The sequence below is a fragment of the Neolamprologus multifasciatus genome, chromosome 9 (assembly GCF_963576455.1).
Source record: "Neolamprologus multifasciatus chromosome 9, fNeoMul1.2, whole genome shotgun sequence".
Classification (NCBI taxonomy): Eukaryota; Metazoa; Chordata; class Actinopteri; order Cichliformes; family Cichlidae; genus Neolamprologus; species Neolamprologus multifasciatus.
Genome location: NC_140447.1, coordinates 18,417,825 through 18,441,293, shown reverse-complemented (window position 1 = coordinate 18,441,293; position 23,469 = coordinate 18,417,825). Strand labels below are relative to the sequence as shown.

Sequence of the window (23,469 nt, the reverse complement as noted above, 5' to 3'; positions counted from 1 at the left end):
AAAACTCCAGTCGAAGCGCTAAAAGGACTCCCTCCAACAGCTGAAATAGTACGAGTGTTACTGGTTTTGACTTAGCCACGTAGCTAGCTAGCCTTCCCACTCGCGTGTATTTGGAATATTTACCGCTCTAAGTCCGACACTTGGATAAAACCTACACACTCACAGGGATGCTTGATTACGTGAGAAACGCTGAAAATCAAACAGCTCACCAACAAAACCTCATGGGCTGACAGGAACTACAAGTCGCAGGAATATGTCGTCATCAACGGCGAAGGTACCGCTTAAAAAAAAGTTCGGGTTATCTCAAGAACCTTTTTTTTCTTCTCCAAACATACAATTGTGGAGTTATAGGTGGCACTCCGTGTAGGAAAAGCTCTTTAAATTATAATTATATTTTTAAAAATTGAATTAAACATTCTAATAATTAAACATTTTACATTAAATTGTCGAAAGACTTTAATTAGAAGCAAAGTATTTAACTACTTTATTAATACATGTTTGTTATCATTATTTTTTTTAATGAATTTCAGTTCTCACTGAAGGAGCCTAACAAAGTTGCTATGGTGACCTAAGACGCTGAACTCCCAGCTACAGTCTTGTGGGAAACGTAGTCCCGAAAATCTTAATTTGTGGAACAGTCAGCCAAAACAGAAAGCCAATTTACTCCATTACCCAGAATCCACCATAACAGTAACTCGACGAGAGTTATGCGTACCGCTTTTAGGTTTTCGAGCACTTTTTCTAATAACGTTTAAGCATATTTTGACGATAGAAATTGAAAAACGTTGACTGTTGCGCTTCGCGCACAATTTTAGTAAAGAAAAGACACCAACGTGATAACTGGGATTACATCATATTAAGGTGCAGTGCTGTATCAGGTGATGATGGCATTTCCAGGTCACAATCCTGACCTGTTTAGGTGGAGAAGAGTTGGCTCGGCAAACAAGGTAAGTCTAGTCTTTGGATTCGTGTAAATTCATAGACTGTGCTAAACTGAACGCTATACTGCATCTGTTTTCCCCCAGTAATATCCCTGAGAGAGGGAAATAATTTGGCTAAATATCCTTTGAAGAATAAAGAAGAAAAAGCACATCTGTGTTATTACCGTGTATAAACTCGTGGCTCATGTCAGGGGCCCGTTCAGAAATGTCACCCGGCCCTATCTCTGATACTCACATGCTTGCAGGCAGCTAGCAATGGCACAGACTTTTGGACGTGTGAGAAATGATTTTGAACTAATCTGCTGATTTGAAGCAGTGGCTAAGCTTTTCTGTGAAATAATCCGCAGACTTTAGGCCCTTGGCTCAGCCTGCAATTTGCAGACTGTCACCGCAGCTCAAGGTGTCTCTGAGCCTGTCTAGGCATTTTTAAGCACTCAAAGGTGACCATGAGCCCAGCATTTTTTTTGTGTGTGTGTGAGAGCTCTTTGGTGTTTCTTACAGAGAATATTAGCTTACACTAATCTTTCTTTCAGATTCAAGTAAAGAAAGGTGATATTGATCAGTGGAAGAAGGTAAGAAATGTGTGTGCTCAGTTATATATATTTTTTATTTATTATTGAGTTGAATGTCTTTGGGGGTTTGGGAATTGTGTGACGAAATTGTTAACTTCAGCTTTGCATGTGTGTGTCCTTTCCCTGACCTCAGCGAGTGGAGATGGCCTCAGAGTTTGCTGTGTCGGAAGTCTTCTCACACAAAAAACCTCATTCAGGAATCAGCAGCCTAGCTGTACCATTGCAAAGCACTGAACAGCTGAGAGATCATGACGAGGCTTACAGTGAAGGTAGGTGCCTTATAATAAATAATAATAATAAATAACCTGTCTGTGTAGAAATGCTATCTATATAACCACATAGAGTACAGCAAGAGGGATGATGATATATGGCCTGTTGTTTGTTGCAGCTCAGGCCCTTTTAGGTGACTGGCTAAGTAATAAGCTGCGGCTGGAGTTGGAGTTGGAGGATGAAGATGACCTGATGTGCTCTGCTGAGAGGACAGGCACAGCTGCATCAGCTAGTGCTGTGCCTGCTGCTTTAAACTACAACAACTTTGATGGTATAAAACATAGGTGTCAAACTCTGGCCCGCAGGCCAAATTTGGCCCGCAGCCTAATTACATTTGGCCCGCAAAGCCATACCAAATTACTATTAGAGCTGGCCTACTGGTATTATACAGCTAATATATATATTGTTTAGTATTAAGCTTTGCTTGTTCCATATTCAGTTTTCAGCAAAACTTGTTTGAGTCCATAAGAAAAGATTCATTCTTATATCTAGAGGAAGATTTTTTTTTTCAATAAATATTAATGTTAGCCCGTGACTTTGTTCCAGTTTTGAATTTTGGCCCACTGTGTATTTGAGTTTGACACCCCTGGTATAAAATATTACCTGATGAGATAACCCAAAACTCATTATTTATTAAGACCTTCTCCATTAGACCTGTGGCCCTGATGGACGAGGCGGTACAGAACACCTTTAAAGAAACAGTGACCTCTAGAATATTTACTCATGATTATGGAAGGCTCATTCAAAATTCAGTGTGGGTTTTATATTGCTTCAAATGGCCTCTGACTGCTAGGATTTATAAGAGTATTCAAAACAATCAGTATGCAGTACTGTGCAAAGGCCTCAGGCCACCGCTCATTTATTTTTATTATTAAGCTTCCAAAGAACCATACTTTCTTGTAGTTTTTTAAAGTGACCAATAGTTCTCCAGGTCTCAATGTTTTTCTATATAAACGTATATCAAAGTACACTAGAACTGGACTGAAAATCAGTAGCAACAGGTTTGATGGAGTGATGATTCCAAGTTTGAAAATTTTGGTTCAAATCATCAAAATATATGGAGTAGGTCAGGAGAGAGGTGCAACATTTATGTGTTAAACATGTTTTATGCTCTGTCATGATTGGGGGTTGTATTTCACCAGTGGTGTTAGGGGTCTTGTAAAAATTGATGGAATTATGACCTCAGAAAAATAGGATCAAATTTTGATCCACCATTGCAACGCCATCTGGAATGCATTTGACCGGCAGCAAGAAAAACACACGATGGAACATTGTCAGTCATGGATTGGCCTTCTCAGAGCATGGATCTCAACATTATTGAGGCAGTGTGAGATCATCTTGACAGAGAACATAAGAAAAGTTAGCCAGCATCTAAATAAGAACTTTAAATGTCTTTTAAGAAACCTGGAGAGCTATTCCTGAACACTACTTTAAGAAATTAGAAGAAAACTGCCTAACAGAGTTCAGGCTGTGTTGACAAATCAAGGTGTTTGTACCAAATATCGACTTTCAAGCATTCAGTTCATTAGGATTGTACAAACTGTTTTTGCCTTTTATACTGCATGCACATTTTATGATAAATTAATTCACATTTCCTGCAAAATATAAAGGTGGCTGAAGACTTTTGCACAGTACTATTTCAGTCTGCATTACAGTACCATTGGACTAAATGTTGCCTGACTTGGGCATCACACCATTAATCTTAATCTTTATTAATAATAAAAGCACTGGTTTCCAAGATAGAAGGAAATTAATATTAAAGCTCGAAATGTTGAAAAATGGTCATCAATAATGGGAAGTACAGTCTTTTACAAGTACTTCAGTTGTCATATTTCCTTTCCAAAAATACTTAGAACTCTATAACTGCCTTGTCGAGGAAGAAGAGCAGTCAGCTGTCAAAGGCTTCCTACAAGACCTCATGGAGCAGGAGCTGTTGGACTCCAGGATGATGGAGGATTTGGCACTTGATGCTCATCAAACCAGAAAAAGATTTAGAGACCCGATCGTTACCATGGAAGCCCGACACCAACAGGTAGTCCGTGTCAAGAGATGCGAATGCTGAAGGTTTGGCTGTTGCTGTTGTGATGCCTGCCGCTGAGCAAATTATCTGGAATGATGTGTGTTCGTGTGGTGTTTGCAATTATACAAAATGCTGCTGAATTCCAACGCAGGTGCGAGAAAACAGGGCCCAACAGGAGGCTGAGAGACAGAGGCAGCAGAGAGAGAGGGATGTCCTACGAGCTGCCAGAGAGGAGGCGAAGAAGAGGGAACAAGAGGAGGAGATGAGGAAAAGGCAGGAGAAACGCAGGCAGGAGGAGATGGTTCAGCAGGAGATGGTGAGGCTGAGGCGGCAGATGGAAGAGAGGAGAGGCCTGGAACAGACTGTTCGACAGAGGTAGGAAAAGGTTACAACAAGCCGATTGATCACGTAGCAGATCATATTGTTTGTGATCTGGCTTGTTTCACCTTCCTTCCTGGTGGAGAGAATTGATTAGTGGTAACCTGTTGACAAGGAGAGCTGTGATCAGCCATATCAGTCTGGTGAGCAAAGATAAGGCTGCATTGTAAATCATGCTCTCACTATGAGTGTAAGGCCTTTCTTTACCACAGGAAATGTGTCATAACTTTAAATATTCCTCGTGGACAGCAGTCAGCAAGTGTCACAACATGGAAATAAACAGAAATCTTTATATCTGCGATGCTGTCACTATATCATATTAATGATTTTTTTGTCTACAGTTATTAATACTGACAAACTAAAAAGCCATTTAAGGAATTAACAAGAGAGCTGAGACTTGAAGGATTATGGGAGGTGAAGTGTTTAGAAAGAGACCACACATTCTCTATGAACTACAAAATGACACAATATATGAAACTAAGAAAAAGTACCACAAAAAACAGAAGATTTTATCCCAATTAGCGTCATTGTGCTAACAGTCTCATGTTAGCTGGCAAGGCTAATGTTTGGCTACTATAAAACATGGATGATGGAAATAGCAACACCATTAGTGTTTCAGGTATTTGTACAGAAACCAAAAATATAATAATGGTTATATGGAACTTAGAGGTTTGAGTATTGAACAGGTTGTTGTTGATTAGTAGTCTGGGTCTGTGTGGCTCAGATTGGGCCTTTTGTGTGCAACTATCCATGTAAGTAAGTGATCACTCCATGTACAGGCACTAAGTCTGATATCTTCTTGGACAGGTGTCCATGCAACTTTCAGTTATTTCTGACCATTTCATAAACAACATGAAGCACTTTTAGAGGAATGGTGTTCTATTTTGTATATATTCATTTTTGCTTTATTTGTTCTTTTTAAATATACTTTAAGAAGTTTGTATTGCAGTCAAAATCAGATAAGGGCAGCACCATGGATGTTTATTTGAACATGAGATTTGACCTTATTACATAAAATGATACTACAGTATCTCATTCATGACAGTGCTTTCTTGAGGTCAGAGGTCAAATGGGACATAATATTTGGATGCAAACTATAATGTGATATTTAGCATACCAGTACCATGTCTTAAATTTACACTGGGTGCCTTAAGTCACACAGGTTTTTATGTTTGTATCTTCTGTGTTATGCACATTAGCTTTATGTATAATGAAATGTGCCACATAAAGAAAATTGCCATTGTGTTTTATATATTAATGTACAGAGAGAGAGGAAGAGCAGAAGTGCAGATCACAGCCAGAAACCTCCATTCAGCTCCAACACCTCTCATTAAACAACAGCATGAGGACGCTAAGCGACTGTATCAAGAACAAATGATTCAAAGAAAGGTTCACATTAACAACCTTAAGGTTGGTACCTGGAAGCTAAGTATGTTTGTGTAAATACTGTAGATTCAGTTGTGTTAAGAAGTTTGCATACACTCGTCATGGGAGTGAATGTCATGGTAGTATTGGGCTTTCACTGATTCCTTTGAACTGGTCATGGTGGATTGACTGTACAGAAGACATTTTTATTGGTAAACTTGACAAGACCAAGGCCTATTAACTTTCCATTAGTGATAATAATTGGCTACAACTGGTAGTTTCTTTTTCACAGAATAAAAAGGATTTGTTTGACAACACTCACTGTACTGGCCAATACTCAAAACAACAAGAAAGTCCAAGGAACTCAGGAAAAATCTAAGAAGAAAATATATTTACATAAATTGGCAAAGGTCACTTGGAACCATTTCTAAACAACAGCAGATTTCAAGATCAGTTCATACAGTTGTACATACGTACAAGTTGTTCAGATGTGTCCCCAGTTTCTGAAATAAGACCCAAACTGTCACCCTGAAATGAGAGGAAATTGGTTAGGATATTCAGAGACCACCAAGTCTTGCCCTGAACTGGAAAGTGCTGGAATGCCAGTGTCTTGGCCTGGAGAAAGCTTTTATGGTCAGACAAGGCAAAGATTAGGCTCATTGGCCCCAATGACAAACCTAACAACACTGTACCAGCTGTCGAGCATGGTGGCAGTAGCATCATGCTCTGAGACTGCTTTGCTGCCAGTGTCACTGGTACATTACACAAAGTGGATGGAATTTTAAAGGAGGAGGACAGTTCAAGGAATCATTAAAAGCCCGAAATTACTATGATATTTATACCCATGATGACTGTTCATAAACTTCTGACCACAACTGTAGGTTGCTATTATATATGGGAATTTATGTTTCGCATGAATTTGTGTATATGGTTTAGTGTCTGCAAAGGCATTTCTCTGGGTGGTATTCAGTCATGCTGGACCGAAGGCTACGTATGGGTAAGGCCAAGGCTCTCTATGACTGGAAGAGGCAGCTAAAAGCATGGCGGGCGTGGCGAGCGGTGGTGTGGGCAGAACGAAAGAAGCGCGAGGTGGCAAGAACAGAGGAAGCACTGCGAATCGAAAGCAGGCAAGAACCAGAGATTGTAAACATTAAAGTAAAAAAATCAAACTATTAATTGAGAGTCAGGTCACTGATTGACTGAGAAGCATTTATATCCAGGGTGCAGTGACCCAGCAGTAATTGAGGGCAAGAAATATGATCACATCCGTATCCTCCTCCAGACAGTGCCAGCTGGCTGCTGAAAGTGACCGAAGGCGGTTGCTACGGCGATGTCTGAATGAGTGGCAGCTATGGTGTCGGACGGAGAAGGAACAACGTGAGCTTTTGACCCAGCAGCAGGAAATCAAACAAAAGATGGCTGCTCTAATCAGTGCTGCATCAGCAAGCAAACTCAAGGCCACAGAAAGTCCGGCTTATCGGCCAATAATGGCCCCACCGGAGGCACCGAACCGGACCACAGAGAAGGTGAGACTCACAAATCCTCATGTCATCAGCAACGGTGCACTCTCTTCATTAATGATTCCCACTGAACACAATCTGAAAAATATTACAGGGAGTGAAATCATGACTAAAACATCAGCTTTGATAGGCGGTGCTGAAAGCCTAATTACAGAGGCAATTACTGAGTTTCGGAGCTTAACTGAATGAAAAAAATTCCCTTTTAACGTTCCTCTTAGCATGAATTAACCTGACCTTTACTCAGCCTTTCAGCCAAAGAAGGTTTTTCTCCTGAAATATTTACAACTCCTTAGAGAGCATACACACTCACATCCTGGGGTCACAAGAGAGGTCGTACCTTCTTATTGTTTTATGGTACAGCAAACACAAGAAGTTTTAGTCTAAGTGCCTTTTGTTTAGATGAACTGCTGGACTTCCAGGCCAGCAGATTTTGGGAAGTCATTTATGGGGTCACATCTTGACCCCCCCCCACACACACACACACGCAGATACCTACAAATACACACAGACGGTACCCTTTGTTCACGTGTACGCCTATGTAAGATATCCTATGTTAATGAACCTATGCATATTCATGTGACCACAATAAAAGGAGTGCTATAGGGAACCTGGCTGAGAGTCTGATGGAGGTCAAGTGGGCGGAACGACACTTGGCTCCAGTTGGGTCTCCCTCGGGCACGAGTAACACAAAGAACTTTGGTGACTTGTGTCTTGCTTTTGCTGTGTAGTAGATTTGTCTTGAACGTTCCAGCGAATAGGTTTATGCTACAAACCTATCAGAGACTTTTTCTGTTAATGTATCAGAATTCTAGAAGGACAAAGTCTTAGTAAAGTTTGAGCAGCCTTGAGAGACCAAGAGAAACTTTTACTGCATCTGTGTTGTCGCCTTAGGCTCTATGTGACCCTGGCTTCTATGTAAAATCCCACCTTCTCTTTTCTATTCTCCTCAGGAAGATCGCTACAGCTCTGACACTTTAGCCCCCGAGACCTCTGCACTACCTCAGGAAAAGAACCTTATGATTACTGCAGCCCGGCCCTCTCAACCGTGGCAGGTGACCCGACGGCATGCAGCACCCACAGCTGCTGAGCTCCACAGGGCATGGCAGAGAGAAGAGGAGGAGGAGGGTGGTGCCTGCGCCCGTTCGGTATCGGTATCACCAGGCAGCAGGTTTGAAAACAGACATGCTGCCCAGAAGCAGATCATCGCACGACAGAGGAAGCTGCTGAAAGAGCAGCAAGAGCAAATTACCCGGCTGAAACAGGAGCAGAACATGAGGGGCTTGACGCTGGAAATGGAGAGAGCTGCAAAAGTTACCCAGTCAACAATGCTCGGAGGCTCGAGACCAAAGAGTCGCAATATTGACACCAAGGTGCAGAGGTATGTTCAGTGCATATCACATGAACCGGTTAGCTCTAGATGAGTGTGAATCATTTTATAAGTAATACGTATTTAAACTGAGTGTTTATTTGTTTGTGACACCAAACAGCCAACCCTGTGTCATAAGCAGTTTTTATGGTTCCACCATGCCATAAGGCACCTTTTATAAAGGATTTAAAAGCTGCAATTATTGACTTTTTCATTGAATGATAAATAATTAACTAATGTTCTGCAGGTCCATTATAAGCCAAAAAGCAACTTCTGGGCTGTCAGTTTGTGCTATTAAGTTATAAATAATTAAGTCATTAATAAATGCTTTTAGTTTCTGTCTTTTGTTAGTCTATCCAGTCTGCTGATGCCAAATGTTTCTAATTTCATAACAAATTAAAGCAAAGTATAATTTTTGCAAAGTTTTGAATAATGAGTATGCTTAGTGTCCGTCTATCCATCCATCCTTTATAAGTTCTGCTCATTTATAGTTCCAGATTTACATTTCCTGTTTCGCTTTTTCCTTGTGAAGCCCGAGGTACTCTCAGGCCAGCTGAAAAATATAGTTTTGCAGCGAGTTCAGGGTCTAATAAAAGGTGTCCTTGTTGTTGGTTGTGCCCTACAAAAGCGTCAAGTGGAGGTGTGCTGGAGACGATCCTGGTCACTGCCCAAACCACCTCACTGGCTTCTTTCGACCTTAATGTGGTGTAGGAATTTATTTGCCCTTGTGATTCGCTGGTCTGTTTTTTCTAGGGGTATAACCGTTTTGAGGGGGAGAGCGGGCTTTTTTGGACTTTATTTGATAGAACAGTAAAGACTAGACATGAAAATAGGATAGAGATTGGGGGAAGGACACGCAACAAAGAGTCCTGGTTGAGACTCGAATGCGGGACACTGGATTGAGCCTTTCAGCTTATGATTGCCTGCTCAACCAAGTAAGCTAAACTGGTGTCACAAATTTAAAATCTGATTAGGAACCCAAAGCAAGGTGGAAAAAGCCCAGATGAACTGGATGTATATAAGCTCCAGTGCCGCTTCATGAACAGGGAAACTGGTGTCCCCTCCTGAAGACCCCCTGCAGGAAAAGACATTTGGCTCAGGTGCAGTGAAAGCTGTGAGCCTTGCAAAGGCAGATTCTGAGCATCGTGACACGCTGGACCGTCATTGAACAATCAGTTCATGCTTAAAAATCCCGTACAAACATACAACTTACAAACTCCACACAAAAAGGCTCACGCTGAGCAGAAGGTTCAAAGCCAAAACCTGCTTGGTATGAAGACACACTGCACCGCCATGCCCACCTGTAGCTTGTAAATGTGTATGCAAATGTACTGCTGTGCTTTCTCATGAATCAGCTGTGGAACAGGTCCACATGAAGAAGGACGGAGCCCACTGAGAGAGATTTGTCACAGCCTGCATGTACAGTTTGGATGAAGCCAAGGAGGGATGACCTTTCACTGTGCATTATTTAAACTTGGAAATGTTCGTGTTACAGATGTTGAAATTAAATCATGTTTGGTTGGTTCCTCAGGCTCAGAGATTTAGAGCCTGTGCTGTTTAGGTTGATCCCGTCTACTAAATTGTTTCACATACTATATTTAACCTGGCTTCACACTCAGCCTTGTGTAAGACTAAGTAACTCCACACACTCTAAATTTGTTAACAGCTCTGAAACCTCTCAAGATGAGTAATCACTGTTTGTTCACTTCTCTTTCCTCGGCGCAGACTAATGGCAGAACAAGTGGAAAGGTTTATTTGTGTGAACACCTCATTAGGTAAAGTTAAAAGGAACCAATATTTCATATGTGTAGTTTGGTACTATGTTACAGATAATTACGGGTTCCATAATATAGATGAAGATGCACTGCGGTACAATCTGTTACCCGATAACAGCTTTTGTTATTAATATAAATCATGGAGGAGAAGATAAAAGAAACAGATGATGTTTAAACTTTAGAATGAGTAAAAGGAAAGAAAAGGTTTATGACTGCTACAGGGGGAATACACTCTCCAAGCAGTGTATACAGTAACAGAAGAAAGCTTGGCACATTGGAGTTCATTTACAGACAATCTAATGTATGTCAGTCAAGTTTGGCTTTGGTCATTACCTTTCTGAGTAACACTTGCCAGGAACAGTATCAGACAGACTTCTGACAGGCCTTTGTTTCTGTTGCAGGGCACCGAGAGGGACTGGAGAACCTGACAGTCAGAGTGCACCTTCAAGCAAAGCTGTCACGCTGCAGACATGCCCCCATCCACTCACCACAGGTCCGTATTAAAAGTAGCTCATTGTGCAGGGGAACTTGCACGTTCACACACGCACAGAAAGTTCATTTCCATCTCCCAAAGATGTGGTGAAGCACTGCTGTAGCTCTTTTATTCAGGAAATTAAGTGACTCCGAGTCACACTTGTGAGCAGTTTACATTTGTGGGCATAAGGGCCGATCTGTTCGTGTTCAGAATGTAAATTGTAAGAAAGAGACGTGTACATGACCAATCACTGGACTGCACAGAAGAAAACCTTGTCATCCACTCACTTTCCCTCCGTCTCTCTGAAGCCATGGAGGCTCGAGCACATCAGCGAGCAGAGCGAAGGAAGGAAATTGAGGAACTCAAGAGGAAGAAAGAAGAAGAAAAGCTGGTAAGCTGAAAGGTCATTTTCTGGGGAAACGTGGGTTTTTTTTTTCTTTGCAGCAGCAGCTGTGGTTCAAATGGTGGCTCTGATTTCCCATGGGTTGGTGGTTTGATTCCCTGCCCCTCATTGTTTGTAACTGATCTCAGGAAAGACGTGAAGCCGGGAGTGTGTGTGAATAGGTGAATGAGAAACCGATAGTAAAGCAGTAGAAGCCAGCTAAGGTTAAAATGCACTCCATAAGTGCAGACCTCTTACCATTTTTATTTTGGGACCTCCAAAACAGCTGTCGTTAAAAAAAACACATCCAAATTTAATGGCAAACACAACTTTCAGGCTCAGATGAAAGCCGCTGAAGAGCTCAGGCTGAGGGAGGAGGAGGAGGAGAAACGCAAAGCAGCAGAAAGACGACGGGAGGAGAAAAGGCTGGAAAGAGAGGTGAGGTGTACTTCATATTTTATGGATGTACCCAAAAAAGCTGAACTTCGTGGGTCTGAGTACAAGAAGCGGTTCTCTCATGTGACTCCCTGCAGAATATTAAAAATAATCTCGCTTTGTGTTGCTGCACAGAGAGAAGAGGAGAAACAGAGACAACTGAAAAGGCAACGGGAGCTGATGGCACTGGCCCGCCAACACCACTGCAGAACGTTGTTGCTGCGGCGGGGCCTGGCGCCATGGAAACGCCTCATTCAGCTCAGACAAGCCAGTGTGGAGGTAAATCACCTGTCCTGTCCATTTCAGCTGTCAGTCTACAGCGACACAGGGAGCCAGCAAGTACTATTGTATTTCTGGCTGGGTAAACTAAAAACATTTATTTGACTTTAACACCATTAATGTGTTAAAGTGGCAATTGTGAGCAATGTACACAATAACTGACAATTGTGAGCAATACACAAACTGCTCTGGTTTTTAAAAAAAATAAATTATTGTTGCTCAAAAATACGACACACTTTGGACGTGAAAGTGCAGAAGGAATACGTCCAAACAAAAGCTTTCTAGCAGCACTCCCTTGACATCATCACTATTTCATCCTCCAAACGTTCCTGTCTTAGCAAAGCTTAACAAATGAACGCAGAAAATCTTTTGTATTCATGTTTCAGAGCTTGTTATAAAACCTCTCTGTTTGGCTGCGAGTACATGGCTTTTCTACCTGGCACATATGATTGAGTTTACATTCACGAGTGCACACTGGTGCTTTTCCCCCCCTCTTTTTCATTCCCTGCCAGCTGGCCGAGCGTCATCACAATTTCATCCTCCTGAGGCGGTGCACATTAGGCTGGCAGCAATCAGCAAGAGAGTCTGTGTCTGACAAAGAAGCTTGTGCTGACCAACTGCACCAGCACTTTTTGCTTCGGAGGAGCTTAACCTGCTGGAAAAGGGTGCGTATACACCTGCACACATACAGACGGCATCTGGGGCTGACTAAAAGAAATACCTTTTTCCTAATCTCCCCTTTTCTACCTGCTCAGTCATATTTTCATTTTTCCAGTCTGTATGAGTGACAGGTTAAAGGAAAGAAGCCAGCCCTGTGCCTCTGTTTTGCTGTCTGTGTTTGCTGGCATGACTTGGGTACACGAGAGGGATCAATGCAAATCAATACAAAGTTCTTTCCTACCACGAGACACTCCTGTGTTCATGTGACTTCTCTCTCCCAGTTGATAATAAACCATCCACATGGCGATATGGGTCACTGATCAGCTTGATGAGTATGAAAATAATGGAAATCATCTGCTGTGACCTTCTGAGTCACCAGCTCCCCAGTCACCACCCACACTATCAGAAAAACATCAAATAAGGAGACAACCAACGCTTATATTAGATTTTCCTTTAGTTTTTCAACCATCTTTTATATCCTGATTTCTTAGTGGTTTTTAAAAAAAATATTTTTCACACTTACATGTTTCAGGTCAAAAAACATTAACATTAGACAAAGATAACTGATTAAATACTAAATGCATTTTTTAAATACCTGGCCCTATGTGGAAAAAAATAATTGCCCTTCTTGTTAAATCATGAATTAACTGTGATTAAGAGCAATTTTTGGAAAAGCTGAGTTCAGTTTCCTAATTCAGTTGTCTAATTACCTGACCTATTCAATCAAGAAATCACCAAAACAGAATCTGTCTGGCAAAGTCAAGTAGACTCCAAGAGGTGATTGACTCATCCCAGAGGTCATGTCATGGCACACCCTGGACAGGTCAGCAGTCTTTCACAGGGCTAACACATAGAAACAGACAGCCATTCGCACTCAGATTCACACCTATGGGCAATTTATAGTTACCACTTAACCTAATCCCACTAACTGCATGTCTTTGGACTGTGGGAGGAAGCCGGAGTACCTGTAGAGAACCCACATAAACTCAGGGAGAACATGCCGGCTCCACACAGAAAGACCCTGATGGTGGAATTGAAATCAGGACCTTCTTGCTTCCCCCCCCCCCAAAAAAAAGTAATAAAAACTAATACAGCACTTCATAAAAAAAACACCAACACCATACCAACAGTGTCGAGGCTGCTTTAATACTTCAGGACATGGGCGATTTGCCGTAATTGATAGAACCATAAATTCTGCTACCAGAAAATCCTGAAGGAGAATTTATGGCCATCACTTTCTGTCCTGAAGCTCAAGAGCACTTAGGTTATTCAGCAGGACAATGATCCAAAACACACCAGCAAGTCCACCTCTGAATGGCTAAAAAAGAAATAAAAATGAAGCTGTTGGGGCGGCTTAATCACACTCTGGCCTCAAATCAGACTGCGATGCTCTGGCGTGACCATAAACTGGCTGTTCAGCCTTCAATGTGGCTGCTAAAGGTGGCACAATCAGCTTTTAGGTTTATGGAAAAATAACCTTTTCACAAGGCATCAAGATGATGTTTGATGATCTGAAACATGTAACTGTGATGAATACCAAAAAAACTAAGAAATCGAGAAAAGGAAAAATACTTTTTCACAGCACTGTGCATCTCATCTTATAATTTTTGTTCACTTTCACTGTATTCCCATTTGTAAGCAAGTGTTGTTCATTCCAGCTGAGAGACATACAGATAATTCAGGAAGAGCGAGCCGAGCGCTTCTATCGCACACGCACTCTGAGGAGGTTTCTGCTGGCGCTGCTGGACCACGTGACTCAGGAGAGGCTGGTGGAGTGGGAGCATCAGGAGCTGGCTCTGGAGCATAATGACAGGTCTGCTACCCCTGACTTTGCCATATGTTAACAGTAATATAACCAGCCAAGTGGGTGTTATTATATTTAACAACTTGAAAGAACTTTAATTACAAGTTAAACTGCTGAATCAGAACAGTCTTTGCAGCTCTTAGAGAAAGGACAGGGCCTGCAAGCCTTTGAAGATATAAACATTCATTTGACCTCTAGGCATTTTCAATAAGAGACTCTCAAGACCTCAAGTAGCCCTGAAAAAATAGATTTACTAGGAAGTTGTGTAGATGGTAATTCTATAATACACATTGCAGAAGCAGTTTCTGGATATTCACCAATATGAAATATGAAGTGCATCTTTTTTTCCATCTTCCTTTTGCAGTGTAACTTCCTCTGCATTAGACAGAAAATTTATACCACCATCTCCTTGACTCTGGTGCACTACCTTATATTTGCTGTTAGCTGCAAATGTCTTTTCATATCATGATTAATGGAGTCTTTTGGGATGCTTTTGTAGCTCAGTGTGTAGCGCTCCTAAACGGGCCACGTTTCTGCAATAATAGCCTTTGTAGATACCCAAAAGTCAATAAATCTGGGGAGTAATTGTGATATAGCGGTCTTATATAAAACCATCTGTGCTTGTATGGTCTCCCTAAATGCTAGAGCCAGCATGCTAACATGCTGCTGTTCATGCCATAAATCTGTAGCAAGCCAGAATTTACACAGACAAGATACTGCTTAGAGTCTTCTTTTCCTGGCTATTTTAATTATGATATACTCGCACTATTACCAAGCAGAAAGAAAGCAGAAAGCAAGCAGCAGGGTACAAATCTTGGGTCCCGTTAGTTGGTGTGACATACATGCTAATTTTTCAGATTCTAAACATTCTCATTGCTGGTTTGTTCAGATTTGTCCTTAGTTTAGCATCACAGCTTCCACTAATTACAAGGTACAACAGTCCGCCACAACATCCATCCTTCCTCCTCTCAACCCAACCAGTCACGGTAAATGGCTGGCCATCCCTGAGCCTGGTTCTGCTGGAGATTTCTGCCTGTTAAAAGGGAGTTTTTCCTTCCCACTGTCGCCAAAGTGCTTGCTCATAGGAAGGCATATGATTGTTGGGTTTTTCTCTATATATAGATCGTAGGGTCTACCTTACAATATGAAGCGCCTTGAGGTGACTGTTGTTGTGATTTGGCACAGTATAAATAAAATTGAATTGAACTGATATTAAAAATGACACCATGAGTCAATAATATTAATCATTTTGTTACAATGCACAAATCTGCATTGTGGTCCAAAAGAGGGCTTTTTATAAGCAGCATTTGTAGGATTTAATGATCTGTCATTGCCACAAGTTGAGAATGTTTATAAACTTCAGCTTGTTAGGTGAAGTTCGCTAAATGGCCACAGGGTGCAAATGAATTCCCACCAGCTGCCTTGGTGCCTCTACCAACAAGCCCCAGAGTTACATGTGAGAACTTATTAGCCGTTGTCATGCTAGAGGTCCCTTTAATCCAGTTTGTTATTGCTCACTTGCTCTGTTCCCGTCTGTCCCTCCATCTGCCTGCATATCAGACGAGTGCTGCGGCAATGTTTCCTGGCCTGGAGGCAACTTCCATGTTTGCTGCGCAAGGAAAGAGAGAAGGATGAGCGGAGGGAAAAGCTGTGCCGCAAAGTGACTGAGGTTCTCCCGGATTTCTGCTCCCATCCACTGTAACGCCTCTGGGAAGATTGACAGAACGCGCAACGTACTGCATACTGATGCAGGCGACACGCAAACATCTCAGCATCACTCTGGAAGATGACACACTGCACACTTCTTACATTTATTTTATAAAATATTTTCACAGAAACACAAATCGACCAGAGCAATTATTGGAATACAAAAAAACAAAAAACCTTTAATGCCTGTGAGAACCAAAAGCAGTGAAAAACTCATTTCTAACTGATGCCAAAACATATTGATTCATTTGCGTTTTCCATTTATCTAAGAGTTGTTCCATTTCTGAGTCAGTTTTGAAACAGATTAAAAGAGTCAAAGTAACCGTGTGGTAATAACTAAGCAATCAGCTGCTGTGGAACTTCAAATTAGCTGGCCTATCTGGCCTGTGCCAAAATGTTTCAATTAGTTGTGATAAATATCCATGAATTCGTTTCACAAGGCCAAGTAAGGTCAAGTGCAGTCTGTTTGTGAATGATGAAAAGGTTATAGTGAGTCCTGGAGAACCCCTTTGAATATCCTATCTGTGCACTCAGAGGCATCATCTTGTGCTGTGTTCAGACAAAATGTCCCCACCAGGACCAGCAGATTGGAGTTATTGTCTCGCATCAAGGCACTACGAAGGAGGGGAGACATGAGGTCAGCCTTCAAGTCAAGGAAGACATCCAGCGTGAAGGACAAGTAATATTTGTTTGGCAGAGGTGACGTATATGACCAGCTGCATAGAGGAGATCCTGCATGTCCTTCACATTCATGGCAGTATGTGCATCTTATGGGCGTGAGTAGTTGTTATTGCTAAGTGTCAAAGTCAATGCAACTCCATATGTTGCATTAAAAACGTAGCAGCTCTGAGGTTTGGTGCCAGCAGCACGTCCAATCAATTAAAAGGAGTCATGCTGCCATCCAGTGGGCACTAACACACCAGCAGCCACAATTCCCAAACTTTAAACAGCATTGCATCACAAGTCTCTCACACCAAGTCAGTGGGAGAGGGGGGAATCACTTTGTCTCCCATGCTCATGAACTCAGACCAGTTGCCACGGAAACCTCGGGAATAGGCGCCAGTGTTCACGACAAGTCCCCAGTAGGCGCTGCGAGCGGTTTTCTCTCGCAGGGCGATGCGGGCTTCGCGCTCGGTCACGTTGTAGCTGACGTTGATGAGCTGTATCGCCAGCAGGTGAAGCAACCCGCCCGTCACAATGCTGCTGTACCACGCACAGGTGAAGCAAAGAGCAGTGCTGGAACACAGACAAGGACAGAGGTAGTCAATTTTTTTCTTTTTTACCAGCGAAAGGGTTTTATTTTCATGCTCAGCCACTTTCAAAAATAAAATATTTAGTGTAACCAGTTTAAAAGGGTGTAAAAGGACACATCACAGTTAAAAGAACCAGTATTTTTACATATTGAGGGCATGATACTCATTCACAGTTTGCCTGTTTTTAACTCTGAGTTCAGTAGCAGTGCCAGTACTAGTCATTTGAACTACTTCACATGCATGCTCGTTGCTCTGAGCAAAAACTGTGAATCTTTCTCCAACAGCTTAATGGGCACTGCTTCAAGGTACTCTTGAAAGTGATTCAGTAGAGCGAAAAAAGCCAGACACTCAATATGCTCATGGAAGGTCCTCACTTACTTCTGGTAGTTCTGGGGAAAGTATTAAATGGCTGTGCAGTGGGTCAGTGAGGATCTTAATTGCTGTGAAAAAGGCTGTCAACCCTATTTTCTGTGGACTCTATCTCAGCTGTGAGTGTTTATTTAAGCACAGGTACTGACGCTGTGCAGTTAAGATGTTTAATTTTGTTCACAGGGCAACAATACAGAGGCTCCTAATTTTAATTAATAAGGCACTGTGAATACATATATTGATTACTTACCATTTTAAGGAAACCTGCCTGTAGAGCTTGATTTATTTATTATGCTCTTTCTAGTATATACACTAGTGCAGAGTATATAATCTGTTCCATTTGTTTGGGTACCTAGGGTTGCTAAGCATTTGACCTTGACATTCATTGTTAGGACACAAAGTCAAACCATATCGAGTAATAGATCACATGAGAGCTGTACAAAACACTTTTTACGACATCACAATGACTCCGTAACAGACTAATTCCATCATATTGGAATACGGACAACATACTGGAGATCAATGAGAAGGCGAATGAGGAAATAAATTACATATATGATCACCTGTGATGAAATAAGGAATTAAAAGTAAACTCAAACACTTCTCATTCATTTTTAGTTCACTTCCATATTTTAGGTCTCAGCACCACCACAGGTCCACGTGGTCACTGAACATGTCATTATATACAAACCTTACTGAGCTGATTATAAACCTGTATTTACACAGACGCTTTTTACAGCAACACCAAGTCTTCTCTGCAAAAAAACAAAAAAGTTTAATTAAACTATGTATTTCACGATAAAGCTGACGCCAAAGATAACGCCGCCACTATAAGCTAGTGTAGCAGTATATAGTGGCTTATGGTAGTGGCGTTATCCTTCCATTTGTCACCAGTGTTTCCTGATGTCTGTGGGGCAATGCCTTGTTTTCATTCTGGATTTGGTCTCCGTTTCAGAACCGTTACAGCCCTGATGCTAGTGCCAGAATTCAATTAGCTATGCATAAAAATTGGAAATCTTTACAGTTTCCAATCAATACACACATACATGCATAGTCATTTAAGGCTGCTCCCTTATTTCAAACAGTGAATGAATCTGAAAGTCACAACTTGGCACAGATTTGACACCAGATGTCCTTCCTGATGTAATGCCCATGTATCCTGGCTCGGTGGAGATGTTTGACCATAATGCACAGGAAAACAAAACACATCATATCAGCACAAAAACCCTATGCTAAATATAAAGTGCAGTGGTGGAGGGAAAATGATTTGGGCTTGTTTTGTGGCCATACGAACTGGACATGTTGCAGTCACTGATTTGACCGTGAAGTCCTCTGTGTACCAAAGTATTCTAGAGACAAATGTGAAGCCATCTGTCTGGCAGCTAAAGCTTGGTTTGAAACTGGGTCATGCAACAGGATGATGATCCAAAACACTGCAACAAATCTACAACAGAATAGTTGAAAAATAAAAGAATAAAGGTGTTGCAATGACCCAGACCTCAAACTGACTGAAATGCTGTGGTGGGACCTTCACAGAGCTCTGCATTAATTAATTCCTGCAAACCTCAATGAACTGAAATAATGTGGTAAAGAAGAATGTGCCAAAATTCCTTCACAGCAACACGATAAAGCCAAACAGAAAATACCACTTCAAAGTTCTGCTAATGGTGGTTCTACAAGCTCTTGATTAATGGGGTATACTTAGTTTTTGACAGAACTGTATGGCTGTTTCCACTACCTGTACTGGTTGTAGACTCCTGGGCAGTAGAGTAAGGCGAAGAGGAGATTTTGCCGTGGACACACACTCTGCAGCACCAGGCTGATTCCGTACAGGGACGTCAACAGGAAGAGGACGAGCGTGAGCAGAAAGCTTCGGTGATTGGCCTGCCCCACACAGCTGTTTATCCTGCCCCGACACAGACAGGAGGGGACGCACAAACACACGAGTACACACACAAGCAGACAAAACATTGTACTGAGACTCCAGGGTTACACTACACTACACACAAACATGCAGGAGCGTGCATGGTATAGAAGGATGGCAGCAAGGAAACTGACGTTAACACAACATAGAAAAAAATATGGTGAGCTAGACACAAGAGGACAAAGATATTCAATCTTTCTGAGCTCATTACCTGCAAAGACAGAGTAACTTAACTCGTATAAATTAAAGGTGTTATTTTAGATCTGCGTAGTCTTTGTGCAGAAAAGAAGCAGGTCACAAACAAGACAACTTCAGTGTTTGAAGGAGAAGAAAGCAGTGATGACAGGCAGGTCGAGTGAGAGGAATTTGAATGGAACCCACCAGACACAGTGGTGGTCGAGACGCAGCACGCAGACACCACAGATGCGACAATGCCCCGCCCTGGGGGGCCGCACTATCCTGCATGCCTGACACCAGTTCTTTCGGTTGCTTTCCTTCATTTCCTCCTCCACATGCTCTGACACCCCAGCCCGGTTGGCTACAGTCATCGTCACATCCTGCCTCCCACCACTGAGGGAAGGGTTTCTGTCTGTGGGGGAGCTGTAATACGCCACCTTGCTGTGAACGGACTCTTCGTTTGGGCGCAGGATGCCCGGATCTCTCTTGGTGTGGAAAAGAGCCAGCAGGGTGAGGACGACTCCGACACTTACCAGCACTAGCTGAAGCAGTCCAACATCCCCACGTGGAAGCACCTCAGTGATGAACAAGTAGTACATGTACGCCAAGGAGAAAAGGGCCAGGCTGAGGAAGAAGAGGGTCCGTCCTTTCTTACGGTGGGTGAAATAGTAGTACCACAGCACTAAGCCCGGCAGAGCTGTCAGAACCACCATCCCGATCAGGAAATGGAGAGCAGCAAGGTGCAGCAGGGCAGGAAGGAGAAGAAGAGGAGGAATGATGGACAGGTCCACCTTGCGCGCTCCACCCCACAGCCACGGCACACGAATCCGATCTGTGACAACTGCAGCCACCTGTGACAGGGATTCAGGCTTCTGAGGTTCCCTCTTCAGAATCCTGATGAAGTAATGGAAAAGCTGTAATACCTTTTTTTTTTTTTTTTTTTAATTAAAGTAACCATGTAGGGAACTTACTAACATGTTTCAAGCACCCAAATATAAAGACAGAGAACTCAAATACAAATTATTCATTCATATTTTTTCATAATAAACAGCAGATTGCAATTACAATGTGATTTTTATACCCTGAGTATCACTATGTGAAAAACCTGATATTGATGATACAATAAAGCATTCAGTCATCAGCATCAGCAGGACTCATGCTTCTGACTACCAAATTAGTCGACTAATGGAACTATCAAGAGCCCAACATTTACTGACGTGATGGCAAATGAAGCATTTCTTATTGGGCCATAAAGCTGCAACAAGCACAAATCACACCTGAGGCCGAAAATTATAGGTCTTCCCCCTCTCTTCTACAACCCTCCCAACAGGAACACAAAAAAGCTTCATATTACGAAATATCTCAGAATAAGTGGGCCTCAATGAAAATGTGATTTTAATGAGGTACAGTGTTGGGCAAGTTACCTTGAAAAAGTAATTAATTATAGTTACTAGTTACTTCTTCAAAAAAGTAACTGAGTTACAAGATTCTAAAAGTAATTAATTACTTGAAAAGTAACTATTGCGTTACTTTAAAAAAAAAAGTTTAATCCTCTGGGGTCCAGGGTAGATTTGGCCATTTTTAACTACTTTTGATGTTTCCTCTACATTTCACCTTTAAAAACTATTTACTTTGCCTTGTTTGGTATCATTCTTTTATCATTCTCTGAATTTACAGTTATGTTTTCATTTTGACATACTGTATTAACACAATTGATCTAAAATTAGACAAAAAAAATTATATCAGAGTAGAAAAAGTTATATTTTTTACTGTAACAACCACAAACATGTTTAGTGACTCATATATTATAACTTTAAATGCAAATATAAATTGTCAATTTTAAAATCATACGCACAGGTTTTGCAGCCATTTACATTTTACCCCTTTTTTATAACAATTTCAAACTATTTACATAACAATTATGGAACGCCAGGACTGCCATAATGAATTAATTAAATACACCATTAAATAATTAATTAAATGTGTCAATAATTAATTAAAATGGGAAATAATTAATTAAATAAATAGTTATGACACATGTAATTAATTAATTATTGACACATTTAATTAATTATTTATGTATTTCACATTTTAATTAATTATTGACACATTTAATTAATTATTTATTGACACATTTAATTAATTATTTATGTATTTCACATTTTAATTAATTATTGACACATTTAATTAATTATTTAATGATATATTTATTTATTTCATTTTGGCAGTCCTGGCGCCTGGCTCTCATCATGAAATAATTTTATCTGTCAACCTCACCCATCAAACGCAGGGGGCGGGGTTAACGCTGCCCATGCAGCTTCTCTAACATTTGATTGGTTGCCGTGCAAAGTAAGTCAAAACAGGTCGATCCTAGATAATCGATTGCTTGTGTAGACTTGGGGCAGCCAGGTATCCCAGAATGCATTTCAAATCACAGGCAGCAATGTTGGTGGTGTAGTTTTAAAATACCCCGTTTTTCTGTCACCAACTACACTTTTAACCGTGTTTTAGCCGCGAATGTCGCGTTGTAATCTTCACATGTCGGGTCAGGTTGTCAACCTTTGCAAACATGTTCTATACATGTTTGCAAAGGTGCTCAGATGTTTTCAGAGATTTCAGTAGCTCTGCTAACAGTCAGCATGCAGAGTGCACCGAGGGGGTTACGTTAACCGGTTTGTTTACATATTCCACTCTCCGTGTTCCACGTGTTGCATTCGCAGATTCTCATTTTCACCGAACGATCGTCTCTTTCCACCTGGTCTTGTGTCTCTGTGCTTCTGTAACATAAAGAACGAGCTGACATTTTTCTCACGAAACCAGCGATCAGCTCAACAGACCCTCAGTTTACCTGCATGCATCCTCCTCCTCACCTGTCAGCTGTTTAACACCTGCTGCTAATTCAAGAAACACGCCCACGTTATCTGGTGATAGTCACAGTTTAACTGGGCAGCCGGTGCTCGATATTACGCAACGTCAGCACATTTTTCTGCACAAGATAAGTAAATATAGTTTTTCCCGAGCGCAGAGCTGCTGGAGCTTGTTTCCCAACAGAGCACTTTATTGGCGAACCCACTTCATCAGCGGCTGATGTCCAATCACCGGCACAGCTTTGAAACCTCAGCTGAGTTTTAGCTCTCAGTGGTTAAACGCTGGACTTAATTCACTCAGGTTCTGTCTGTCGGGTCACGTTTACTTCGCTGTTTTATTTACAACTGAGCAAATCGGTTTGGCTGAGGTTAAAGTTACGTTTCATAACTGCACAGTTTTACAGACGTTTAATGGTTCACTGGCACATGTGTTAGACTGAACCATTCGCTTTTCTTTATCTGGTGTGTTTTGGATTTAACAGTAAATTTTGAGATTAAACTGACTTTTAAAATGTTTTTATACAAAGAGGAAAGAGAAGGCGCATTTCCACCGAGAGGAGCAGAGTTTCCAACTACATGTTCATAATGCAGACTGCAACCTGGACAGAAATATTATATCATCTGTTTTTAATAGGTTTTCTAAGCACCAGCGATCTGTTAGAATTTTTAGAGTTTACTTAACTAAAAATAAATGAGGTTAACATATAATTTGTGTGATTTTTTTCTCTCTCTCTCTTTTTATTTATTTATTTATTTTTTTGCTTTTTCGGTCATGTTATGTTTAACTGTCAAAGGTTTGTTACAAACTATGAAACACATGGTGCAGACTTCTGGATGTTAGAAGAAAACTAATACTGCTAATAAGGCAGGAAGGTGTCCTTTAAAACTAAACATGTTAGTAGGACTTTAGTATTTATATCATAGTTTATG

General features: G+C 41.3%; 2 protein-coding genes across 8 annotated transcripts in view; one reads left to right on the top strand and one right to left on the bottom strand.

Moving 5' to 3' along the window:
* Nucleotides 1-165: 165 nt before the first annotated feature.
* On the top strand, nt 166-23,281 carry ccdc191 (coiled-coil domain containing 191). Of its 2 annotated transcripts, none has more exons than XM_085173483.1 (17): nt 166-274; nt 1,475-1,513; nt 1,647-1,782; nt 1,902-2,054; nt 3,637-3,815; nt 3,955-4,178; nt 5,447-5,591; nt 6,483-6,673; nt 6,829-7,072; nt 8,017-8,444; nt 10,609-10,700; nt 10,991-11,073; nt 11,401-11,502; nt 11,635-11,778; nt 12,291-12,443; nt 14,097-14,251; nt 15,803-23,281. In XM_085173483.1, the coding sequence occupies exons 1-17, from the start codon at nt 254-256 to the stop codon at nt 15,942-15,944; spliced, it is 2,631 nt and encodes an 876-aa protein (XP_085029609.1). In that variant the 5' UTR covers nt 166-253; the 3' UTR covers nt 15,945-23,281. The 2 variants fall into 2 exon arrangements, with proteins under 2 accessions (XP_085029609.1, XP_085029608.1); XM_085173482.1 differs by lacking the exon at nt 166-274 and adding an exon at nt 547-947.
* zdhhc23b (zDHHC palmitoyltransferase 23b) overlaps nt 16,103-23,469 on the bottom strand; it is a 14,739-nt gene continuing 7,372 nt past the window's right edge. For all 6 annotated transcript variants that reach the window (XM_085173492.1, XM_085173495.1, XM_085173490.1 and 3 more), the window contains 3 exons: nt 19,877-20,566; nt 19,310-19,477; nt 16,103-17,185 (listed from right to left, as the gene is read on the bottom strand). In XM_085173492.1, the coding sequence (XP_085029618.1) occupies nt 16,918-17,185; nt 19,310-19,477; nt 19,877-20,566 (1,126 nt within the window). In that variant the 3' untranslated portion in view covers nt 16,103-16,917. The remainder of the gene's footprint in view (nt 17,186-19,309; nt 19,478-19,876; nt 20,567-23,469) is intronic.